The 12363-nt window shown below is 38.1% G+C and overlaps 1 protein-coding gene across 6 annotated transcripts in view; it reads left to right on the top strand.

Moving 5' to 3' along the window:
- PDE1C (phosphodiesterase 1C) overlaps nt 1–12363 on the top strand; it is a 411511-nt gene that overhangs the window by 331127 nt on the left and 68021 nt on the right. For all 6 annotated transcript variants that reach the window (XM_015589544.2, XM_006912049.3, XM_025046880.1 and 3 more), the window contains 4 exons: nt 4237–4337; nt 6808–6936; nt 11081–11182; nt 11734–11854. In XM_015589544.2, the coding sequence (XP_015445030.1) occupies nt 4237–4337; nt 6808–6936; nt 11081–11182; nt 11734–11854 (453 nt within the window). The remainder of the gene's footprint in view (nt 1–4236; nt 4338–6807; nt 6937–11080; nt 11183–11733; nt 11855–12363) is intronic.

Genomic DNA, 12363 nt, shown 5'->3' with positions numbered 1-12363 from the left:
TTTAGAAGAGAGAAACTGTGTCTCTTGTTCTTTTGATCGGATATGACGTCATCATATTTGTAAGGGAAACACCGAGGACAGCTAAGTGGCCTCCTGGTGGAAGAGTGCTGAATAATTTTATTAGGGTTTGTAGTCAGCAGAGTTCTGACCTGCATGACCGTTGCCTTCTGGTTTCATACTCGTTAACATGCTACGTTATATGGCAAAAGGGACTTGGCGGATACAATGAAGGTTACTAATCAGAGAACCTTAAAATAGGGAGATTATCCTGGATTCTCCAAGTGGGCCTAATATAATCACTTGAGCACTTAACAGACAAGAAGTATGTAGACGTGAGAGGAGGGTGCGATCAGCCATTGCTAACTTGAACGTGGAGGGTGTCAAGTGGAAAGCGTGTGAAGGAAATGAATCTACTAATGCCTTGAAAGTACCTGGAAACAGACTTTTCCCACAGAGCTTCAGAAAGGAATGCGCCTTGATTTCAGCCTTGTGAGGTCCAGCCACACCGTGATGCCTTTTGAATTCCACAATTGTGCACCAATAAATGGGAGGGGATCTTTTTAAAAAAATAAATAAATAAATAAATAAATAAATTAAATTGAAGAAATGATTTAAATTTTTTTTTTTTCCAGGAGTGGACCTTTAAGCCTTAAGTTTGTCATGATTTGTTAAGACAGCAATAGAAAACTAATATAGGGGTGGGAACAGATCGCTAAAGAAACTCTGTTGGTCACATGTCACAGTCTCAATTTTCTAATATTTTCTTTAGCAGCGGGAAGTTGCCATGCCTTTTGCCTTCAGTTTCCACTGCCTCCCCTTTCCCCGTCTGCCCCTGTGCATATACATACGCATGGCTTGCACCTTCTGTCACACACAAGGCCACCATTACTGGTTGTCAAGGCCTCCCTGTCATTGAATTAGTTGTGACACTCATATTTTGTAGTAAAATACCGACAGAGTCTGTCACAGTTTGATAAATCTGGAATAATATTCATGTGGGACTTAAATTTCTGACTTCTTATGGGTTGTCATAAAACCATGTGGGTTCATAGTAATTAACTTGGAAAAAGCAAGGAAATATGAGCTGTATTAGAATATGAAGCCCAATTTCCCTCAAAATAGCTTTTCCCACTTTCTCTGTTCCTGTTAATGATGTCACCTAATACCACCCCCACTGTTTCTGCCACTCAGGCTAGGAGTGTTGGGGTCATCTTTAATTCATCGTTCTCCTTGATGGCAGCCTCTGTCTGCTCCGCTCATTCAGTTAATCGCTAAGCCATGGGGAGTCTACCTCCTCACCGCCTATACATCCTGTAAAGATTCTCTTATCCCAAAACACGGCTCTGATTTCTCCCTCTCCGTGGTGTGCTAACCATAGTACCCCCTCGCCTGTAAATTTCACTGCCTGTTGAATCTGGTTTATGTTCCTCACCTGGCTTTTAATGCCTGAGATAACAGGGCCCTAATGAGCCCCGACGCCCACTCCGCCGCCGGGAATCAAGTCCTTTCTCGCAGCGAGTCAGCTTTCGCCACTGGGACTTGCTCATCGATCGTTCTTCTGAACATTCCCACTTCCATCTTCTGCTCCGTCCAGTCTTCAAGGCCCTTCTTAAATGTCCCTCATGCGTGAAGCTATTTCCCTTCCTCTCTCCCTCCCTCCCTCCTTCCCACCCTCCTTTCCTCCTCATTATCCTTCCCTTCCCTGCCTCCTCCTCCTTTTGTCAGATACCATCTCTCTCTTCCCTTATCCCCAAACAGCAAAACTGATTCTAAGCATCCACAGGGGTTGTTGAAAGCCAGGGTGTTACAATGAGTGTTAAAGGTGATGGTTTTACTTTTGTTGTTGTTGTAGGTTTGTTTATAATCATTTGTTGTTTTGGTGTATGTTAGGAGTGGGTTATACCTAAGATAGGATTTTGTTAGTATTTTGGGTAAGGGAGGAATTTACGCTGGTATTTGTAACATGAGAACTGTAATTATGTAGTTTTTTAGACACCTTCTGCTGGTGGGGCTGATGCTCTGTGATTCAGATTCGTTTAGATGGTATGCTGTCTCTCATTCACAATCTTATTTTAAAATGTTAAATTAACTTTGACTGAGCTTGGAGAAGAGAGTGGGTAGTGGGTATCAGGGCAGATGGGTGGTGGGTGGGGACAGGGTGTTGGGGAAGAAAAGAAAGGCATTGCTAAAATGGAAAAAAATATGTATGGAAAATATCAAGGAAAATGTGTACTATAAAATTATACCTATATCGTTTTACACAAAATTGAGTAAACACATGAACAGTGACTCAAAGGAAATAAGACTTAGAGATTATGAGTAGGAACTCAGGAGTGATGTCGTGTGGCTTGTCAAACCTTGGTTAAGTTACTGAACCTCGCCAGCCTCAGTTTCTTCATCTGTAAAATGGGGAGTTGCGTGTTTTGCGCAAGTTTTTATGTGTAAACAGGCCTGACACGAGTGAGCTCCCCAAGTGTTAGCCCTGAGGGGGAGGCCCCTCGCTACGTGCAGGATGGGTTTTGCAGCTTCATTTTTCTTCTAATTTTTACTTATTTTACCCATCTCTTTTCCATTTAATTTTGTTTGTTTTCCATCTTAGTCTGTTTTCGCTTTATGTCTTTCTGGTCCTAGTACATCAATTTATATTTCCGTGGCATATTATGAAGGATGCCAAAAAATTTCTTGACATTTCATGCTGGATTTTGCTAGAAATCATATTCTAAAGCATAGTTTCCCCCTTCCCCCACTCCGAGTTATTACTATGCTTATTTTTTTCCCTAACTATGAAGTCTCTTTTTCATGGGTTGTATGTAGTTTGTTTATTTCTTTTTCCCTTAGCCATCCTCAAGTAATAATTCTCAGGAAATTTCTTAGATGAAACCCAAAATTAGTAGTTAAATGGAAAAAAAAATTAAAGTGAGAATTATTAAAAATTGATCTGTTCATTTAAAAATCATTTTGTGTTGACTTAAGTCTAATAAATGTATTTTATTTACTAATCTTTAATTCAGACCCCAGGCTGCTTTCTGAATTCTGCTGACCTGGGTACTCATATTTGTCTAGTATTAACCCTGCACATCTAAGATTTCTAGTTTCATTTCTTCAGGGTGTCATAGAAACTTAAAGGTACTCATGAAGCAAACCGAGTGCAGACTCTATCTATATTTTTATAATTGTTTTCTACTCTTTCACAGTTGTCACAGCTATTTTGACAGCAGTTCTTGTAGTGATTGCTTTAAGGCATTAAACTTGGGTTCTGTGGACATAATTCCATTTTTGTGTTCATATTTTATTTGTTTATATCATATGTAATTAGGATAAGTGCAGTTTGTCAAAACAGTGTTTGTAATAAACCACACTGAAACTTGTAAGCATCAGTTCAACTAGTAACCAAAGTGAGTAGAGGGCACCGAAGGGCAAGCGAACAGCCATGGGTGTTCTAGCATGTGGGCATCGAGTAGAGTGGTTTACAGAGGGACGAGAGGCATCAGTGAATTCACAGAGTCTCTGAAATGGAAGTAAGTTAAGAAAGCTTCAAACACAGCTGTTCTCGCACTCTGGCATGCATCAGAATTATCTGGGCGGCTTGGGGAAACACAGGTTGGTGGACCACAACCCAGAGTCTCTGTTTCAATGGGATTGGGTGGGATTTGCAGTTCTAACAAGCTTCCAGGTGGTGCCAACTCTACTGGTCCAGGCAACACACTTTGAGGACCATTGAACCACAGCCAGTTTTGGTGGTGTGGGCGGGGACAGGTCTCTTCCAACGTTAGCATGCATAGGGAGGAAGGCCAGGTGTTATCTTTCCATCTGCCTCTACCTGTCCACCTTCTGGCAGATAGGCATTAGGTTTTCTGTTACTCTTGGTTCTTATGCTATTGTATTAAAAATTTATATATATATTTTCAGTATCTAACTAGGAACTTTATTTGGAATTTGAGAGAGGATGCAGTGAGTCTTTTAAAGTCTGCATGTTCATTATTTTTTGCTTCCTTGAGAAAAATAAAACTCCTCTTTAGATGTTTCCACCTTGCTGGGCATGCTGTTTTCAAATCACATGTCCCCTAGTGTCCTCACAGAAGAAAAAAACCCTATTTCTGTCTGTCAGAAAACATGTGTTTGGAGATAGCTTGGCAGCTGCAGGGTGGAAAGGCAGAAATGTGGGTGTGTTGTCAGCAAGCTGAAGACTTTGACGAAGAGACAGATGATCTGATTGCTCTGTAATCTCCCTTTCAGAACTGGCTGACGGAGCTGGAGATTTTTGCTATAATCTTCTCAGCTGCCATCCATGACTATGAGCACACCGGAACCACCAACAATTTCCACATTCAGACCCGGTGAGGACGTTGAAGTGTTTGGAGAAGAGGCAAGAGGGGGCAGGGGTAGAGTTTTATAAGCTGGAAGAGTGTAGTCACCTTTCTCTTGCATGTTTGCTTTATTTTGAGTTTCTGAAAAAAATGAACTTTTAAACAAAAGATCAGCCTGGTCAGCTTCGATCAAGAAGCCATCTGCTCCTAATTCTCATATTTTATTCACATCTAATCTGGAAGTTTTTTTTTCCTATACTAACGCTAGCTATTTGTTATTTATGTATATACTATGCGTACTCTACCTATTTTTAATGGAGATGGAACGGTTTATGTAGAGGTGAGGATGGGCAAAGATTGGAGTGTTTCTGTTGACATAAACAATAACCGAGCCTTCTTACCCTCTGATCTCTGGGATTCTGGCGATGCTCTTGTCCTTCTCCCTGATTCATCTGTGTTTTGCTCAGTGTTTGCATCCCTCCCTGGCACAGGGCTTAAGGAGCTAGGTTGTCTCATGTAGGCCACTTTCACCGTGGGCTACCTATGCACCCTCCCTCATGAATTGCACAGGTAAATGCCGACTTCTGCGGGAAGGGTATTAATTATGGGTCCAAGTGCTCTACTCTGAACCTCTGGACTGTAGCAGACAGCTCCAATCAGTTTGGTACTTTTTCTTACTAGCTGCAGATGTTAATATTCCTCTCAGCACAGAATTCCAGGCGAGCAGTACCAATGGTTATTTCCATTTAAGATGAAACCTTGCCTGCCCTCTCCTGCACTAAGAACTTATTTTCTCTTAAGACAATGATGTGGAACTGGAGAGAATCTGACAGATTCTCTCAGGGTTAACTGGGCTTTGACATCGGAACCAAAAGAAGCTAGTGTTTGGGGAGAGGTGGGGAGGCAAAGAGAAAGCATACAGTGGAGAGAGGCGAGAGTTTAGCACTAAATAAATACTCGCTGATTTCACTTGAAAAAGCAGGTGCACACTTCAGATCGGTTCGTGTTCATAAATCAATCCACATGTATTTAATGAACCCAACACTTAATTATGGCGGACACAAAAGAAGATGATATCGTCCGATCTGTGTTCAGAAGGGGAAGTTCAATAGAATGAAAGCTGACAAAAGGATGGAAGCCATTCTCTTCATTTACTGCCTCCTCCCTCCTCACAGAGCGTAGTCTCAGCGGCTGCAAAACAGCCTTTTGTAGTTCTGTTGCAAGGTCCTTAAACACAGGGAGTTCCACAGAGCAGCTTTGTGGAGTGGATAACCGCGAGTGGATCTTTGGCTCTGAGGACAGAGACGGCGGTGAACAGCACCCACTGAGGAAGAGAAGTGGGGGGCCAACTGTTCATGGATCTTGGCTAGACACCAACATCAGAACCCCATCGCCATGCAGAGGAAATGGCTTAATTACAGGAATTTGAAAATGGCTTAATGTCACACAATACACAAATTGGTGCCTTACTTGGCTAACAGGTATTAGATCAGATCTTTCACCTCAAAATTTGCATGTTTTGTGCTCTCACCATAGGAGTGGGTTTCAGTGAGGCTTGGTTTACCATGAAATATAAACACTGGCCTTCTTTAACAGAGCTTTAAAGCATCTTAGTCTGTGTGCTCCCCATTCAGAAAACTAAGTCTGCGACCAAGTTCTTTGTTTTTTGATGGTATGTTAAGTCTAACACTTTAAAAGCATGCTAGACAAATTCCAAAATTTGGCCAATGACAAACAGAAGTTATCTTGGGGAGGCACGGCCCAGCTGTCAGGCGATCTCACCCCCATTCCAGCCCTGACACTTAGCCACCATGGGGCTCTTTACATCCCTGAGACTCACTTTACATCCCTGGGACTCATCTTCCTTGATGAAAAACAAATAAGATGTAATAATTTAGGATTTCACTAAATTAAGCATATTGAAATGGTATACAGCTTTGTGTTTGGTGTCATTCAGCTGTGGAATGGTCTTTGTGAAAGTGACTAACAATTGTCACGTAATTTTTATATTCTTTACTCTCAATTTTCCATGTATTGCTTCTATATGGCAAAAGTTTAAGATTAAGATACTACCAGAGGAACTTGCAAACTGTACTTGCCAGGCGGCATGTGTTCAGAGAATTATAACTAAAATAAATTCTTTTATTGAGTAAAAATTAAATTGTTCCAGAAAATATAAGGAAGTTTGATTTGACCCAAATTTAAAGAAAAATTACCTTTGCAACTAGTACAGATAATTGAGATCTGATTTAAAAAGTTTTCAGAGAGTTCTGTGGTTAGATATCACATATTTTACCTCTACATAGTGATATTAAAATGCCCTACATATATCGATTGATAATTTGCAGTGTTTTCGCTTTTTGGTTAATATGAATGGCATGGAGGTAAAGATAATGGCTAAACACAGGAAAAAGAGATGATACCTTCTAGCTTGAGAGAGTTACCTGAAAAATCTCAACCATTTAACATCCTAAATTACTTCGCTTGGCTTCCTGTTCAGGTCCGACCCAGCTATTCTGTACAATGATAGGTCTGTATTGGAAAATCACCATTTAAGTGCAGCTTATCGGCTTCTTCAAGAGGATGAAGAAATGAATATTTTGATCAACCTCTCAAAGGATGACTGGAGGTAAGTATGAGACAAGGGAGAGATCTGGAGGCCAGGAAAGGAACTGTGAGGAGAGATGAAGTATGCTGCTTTGAAGAAATCCATTAACTGAAAGATAACATGTTAGTATTCTGTGTCTTTGAGGGAAAACAGTTTTAATATCCAACATATTCTGTTGGACACATAAGTGCATTTGACTCTTTAGGACCTTTGTAAATTAATGTTTTACCAGGTATTTACCTTATTTCGAAGTGGAATAATATGGAATTCCACTTTCAATAAGCCAGATTAGCTGCTAATAAACCAATCCTCTTGCAAATAACAACTATAAACTATAGACAAAATACAAACGAACACAGACAACCACCAATGATTTGAGGGCTCTAGAGAAGGAACAAAATCAGACAAGTTTTGAAGTGGTGTCAATAGAGGAAAATATGCTTGTAATAAAATGCAGTAAAATTTAAGCAGTGAAATCAAACTATAAACAAGAACAAATAAAAATTTTAGAACTGAAAAATATTTAAATTGAAAATTTACTGCATTGGCTTAGTAGCACGTTGAAGAAGACAGGATAATCAGTTCAGAAAATATCAATCAGTATTATCCAATTTGAAGAAGTAGGAGAAAAAGATTTTTAAAAATGAGCAGCTTAGGAACCTGTGAGACAATTTCAGGTGGTCAAACATAAGGACAGTTGGAGTCTCAGAAAGAGAAGACAGAGAGAATGGGGCAAAAGAAATATTTGAAGAAATAATAGTTGGAAACTTACCAAATATGGTGAAAGATATATATTTATAGATTAAAGAAGCTCAGCAAACGTAAAACAGGACAAATTCAAAGAAAAACACACCTACACACTTAGTCAAACTACCAAGAGTCAAAGATAAAATTAGAGAAAAATGACACATTATATTCAGGGGAATAATTTGAATTACAGTAGGTTTTTCATCAGAAGTCATGGAGGACAGAAGACAATGGAATAACACCTTTAAAGTGCTAAAAGAAAAAAATGTTGATACAAAATGCTACATCCTGTGAAAATATTCTTAAATAATGAAGATGTCATAACATTATTTTCAAATAATGGAAAAACACAGAACTTTATCACTAACAGAGCTGCATTATGAAAAATGATAAAGTTCTTTAGGTAGAAGTAAACTACTATAATAAATTTATAATAAATCTCTTTCTATATATGTGTATATCCAATTGTTTCTGTTTCTCTGGGGAAATCTAATACATAGGATTTATCCCAGGAATGCAAGTTTAGTTCAGCATTTATATTAAAACAAACAAACAAACAAACAAACAAAAAAAAAACAAAAAAAACCCCAGAAAGCATATGGTCATTTCAATAGATGCATAAAAAGCATTTGACAAAATTCGACACTCATTCATGATAAAAATTCTCAGCAAACTAGAAACAGAAGAGAATGACCTCAACTTGATAAAAGAACCCTGTGAGAAGCCACGGTCTAATGTCATGTTTTAGTGAAAAACTGAAAGCTTTTTCCCAAGATTGGGAACAAGACAATACCTGATCTTATCTCATCAATACTGTAAGATGTCTATATTAGCCAATGACTGGATTACCTAAGTAGACTATCCTAAGAATCTGTAAAGAAGCTGCTAGAACTGATAACAAATCTTACAAGGTTACAGAATATAAGGTTAATGTACAAATATATATACAGTTGACCTTTGAATAATGTGGGTTTAAACTGTGTAGGTCCACTTACATGTACTTTTTTCAATAAATACTGTAAATGTATTTTCCTTATTTTCTTAATAACATTTTCTTTAGTTTACTTCATTATAAGAATTGAGTATATAATACATATATATAAAATGTGTTACTTGACTATGTTATTGGTAAGACTTCTGGTCAACTGTAGGCTATTAGTAGTTAAGTTTTTGCAGAGTCAAAAGTAATATGCAGATTTTACATTGTTGGGAGGGGGTGGTGGTGCTCCTAACCCTTGCATTGTTCAAGAGTCAACTGTATATAGACGAACAGCAAACTACTAGAAAATGAAATAAAAAGTATTTTACAATAGCAACAAAAATATGCAATACCTTGTAGTAACTTTAAAAAACAAGTATAACTCTTTTTCACCAAAAGACTACAGAACATTGCTGATTAAAGAAGACCTAAGTGAATTGAGAGCTGTACTGTTGTCATGTAGTGGAATGCTCAGTATTGTAAAGATGGCAAGTCTTCCCAAATATCTATAGATTCAGCAAAACCTCGATCAAAATTCCAGCAGAATCATGTTGAAATTGGAAGGTTATTCTAAGCTTTATATAGTAATGCAAACAAGACAATCTTAAATAAGAACAAAGTTAAAAAAATCCACACTACCTGATGTCAAAACATACTATAAAGCTACAGTAATCAAAACAGTGTTTTTTTAGTGAAAGGACAGATATATAGATCCATGGAACAGAATTGAGAGTTCATAAATTGATTCATCATTGATATATGACAAAGGGGCCAACGTAGTTCAGTGGGGAAATAAAAGTCTATTGAACAAATTGTGTGGAACAAATGGATATCCGTATAGAAAAAAAAAATAACTTTGACACTTACCTCATACCATACTCAAAAGTTAATTCAAAACTGATTATAGACCCAAATGTAATAGCTTAAAATAGTAAGACTTCTGGAAGAAAATAAAGCAGTCTTTGGAGTAGGTGGAGTTTTCTCAGATAGGATCCAAAAAGCATGAAACATTAAAAAAAATTGATAAATTATACTTTATCAAAGTTAAAATCTTTTGCTCTTTGTTAAGACAGGGTAAAAAAGAAAAAGGCAAGCCAAGAAGTGGGAAAAATTATTCACTGCATGTGTATCTTACACAGGATCTGTATCTAGAATATATAAAGTACTTTTATAATTCAATAATAAGACAAATCACCCACTTTTAAAAAGTGAAAGGTTCTAAACAGACATCTCCCTGAAAAAGGTTATACAAATGCCCTATAAATAGATGAAAAGTTGCCTGATATCATTAGTTATAAAAGAAATACAAATTGAAACCACAAGGAGATTTCCTTCATATGCATTCCTTAGAATGGCTGAAATTAAAGACTGGCGGTAGTAGAGAAGACAAACATATAGAAAAACAAACTTTCATACACTGATGATGAAAATGTAAAGTGAAACAACCACTTTGAACAATCTTTCACAGTTCTTCTAAACACTGAGTTATCTTATAAACCTACCATTCTAATCCTAGGTATTTACCCGAGAGGTACGAAACACCTATGCACACACAGACTTGTATATGAATAATCATCACAGCTTTACTCCTAAGAGCTCCAAACTAGAATCTAATAACCCAAATGTTCATTAGCTGTTGAATGGATAATTGGGTACTCACACAACAGAATACCACTTAGCGCTATATGTGTGTACCTACATATATCTGCATACACATATGTCTGCTTTATGTCTCTAGATTATTTGCATTTTTTAGTTATGTGTGTGCGTGCGTGTGTGTGTGTGTGTGTGTGTGTGTGTGTGTATAATAAAACTAGAAAATGCAAATGATCTAGAGACATAAAGCATATCAAAAGCTGCCTGGGGCCAGTTGGTTTGAAGTTGGGTTGAACTGCAAAGGGGTTGGAGGGTGGTGGAAATGTTCCGTATCAGACTGTGGTAGTGTTTTCAAAAGCTTAAGCCTAGTTAACTGGTTAGACTCATTGACTTGTGCAGCTTATCTGGAAACAGTTAATTCCATGTAATTCTATCGCAGTGAGGTTGTTGGAGATGGTCGGTTTTAGAGTTGAAACACCTATATCCAAAGTGTAGTATGGATTATCGGTCTGCCTCAGATTATTTTCAAATTAATTTTTTTCTAAAACTTTAAATTCAGTTGAGAAAGGAATGCTTTACTACACTTTCACCTTCGTTAGAATTTTTCCCGAGTTAATTTTCCAAATGATATTTTCATTCTACGTGTTATATTCCTCATAAATGATTTTCTTAATCCTTAACCTTCATTAACTCTTCATTAAAAAAGCCCGTCTAAAAGGCTCAAGTTAGATTAGAAATACCATAACTAATTACCTGATTTTGATTAGAAGTGGCAAAAACTGAACTAATTTTTACTTTCCATTTATTTTCATCCTTTTTTCTCCATGGGTGTCCCCCCGAAAGGGAATTTCGGACCTTGGTAATTGAGATGGTGATGGCCACCGATATGTCCTGTCATTTCCAACAAATCAAAGCGATGAAAACTGCTCTGCAGCAGCCAGAAGCGTGAGTGTGCCTGCCACATCCTGTGTTTTCATAGGTGTTTGAGCTAGTACTTGTCCACATCATTGCACTTGGAAAGCGTGCCTTCTTCAGAGAACTTTATTGAACGGTCTCATAAACTGCGGGTATTTAGAGGAGAGAGCATGAAACTTGTACAAATAGATTCTCTTCAGGGTTGAAATAAAGAATAGGGCCAGTAACAATTTGCTCTAATTGGAATTTAAAATATTTCCCTGTGGGAAACTAAATTATCAAAGATCTGCTCCATGCAGAGGCCACACATGAAAGTCAGCGAGTGACTCTTGGTTCTTGCTATCTTTCTGAATGATGCAGTCATTCCAGAAATAGTTTTGAGTAGTTTTGGAGGTGTCCAGCTCAATAAGCATGGAGACCAAGCTGATGAATATCCCAGGTGTAGGATAAAATGATGCTTTGTCCCCAGGTCAGCTGAAGTGGGGTTTTAGATGAGATTAAAAAAATGAATGCTTTTTAAAAACCCTTATTGAAGTTCCAAAAGTTTGGTCATCATACATTTGGGTCCTTTGCGTTTACAGAATTGAGAAGCCAAAAGCATTATCCCTGATGTTGCACACAGCAGACATTAGCCATCCAGCAAAAGCATGGGATCTCCATCATCGCTGGACCATGTCACTCCTGGAGGAATTCTTTAGACAGGTACCTTGTGGTCATGCTTCCCCTCAGGGCTGTCATCGCTGTACATTTTCTGAATTTTATGTTTCAACAATGCTATGATAAGAACTACTGAGATTATAATAATTATCTTTGGAGAGAGAGGGTTCCCAGCTTTTTGTTTCTGCCTTCTGGTCATGTAATGCTTGAGTTTTACTTAATTTCCGATTCTCAGAACATTATGGTGGTTCTATCCTATGAACTTCCAGTTAAAAAGGAAAACCATTTCCTTGTGGCAGTCTTTTGTCAAAATGTCATCTGAGGAGCGCTTTTATTTATTGTTCTAATGGGTTGACCCAATGATGGCAACTTTGGCATTGCCCTGTGGGATCAAGATGTTAATCTTTAACTCACGTTTCTGTTATAACTGGTTGGGTTGTTTCTTTCAAACTGGCAAGCCACATTGTGAAGTCCCAATGCCGGATGTGGCAGCGTGGAGTCAGGAAACCACTAGAAGCTACTCTTCCATTACATTCAAAGTTACTTCAGTCTAA

This window comes from Pteropus alecto, unplaced genomic scaffold (genome assembly GCF_000325575.1).
Source record: "Pteropus alecto unplaced genomic scaffold, ASM32557v1 scaffold21, whole genome shotgun sequence".
Taxonomy (NCBI): Eukaryota; Metazoa; Chordata; class Mammalia; order Chiroptera; family Pteropodidae; genus Pteropus; species Pteropus alecto.
This window is presented reverse-complemented; position numbering and strand designations above follow the sequence as displayed.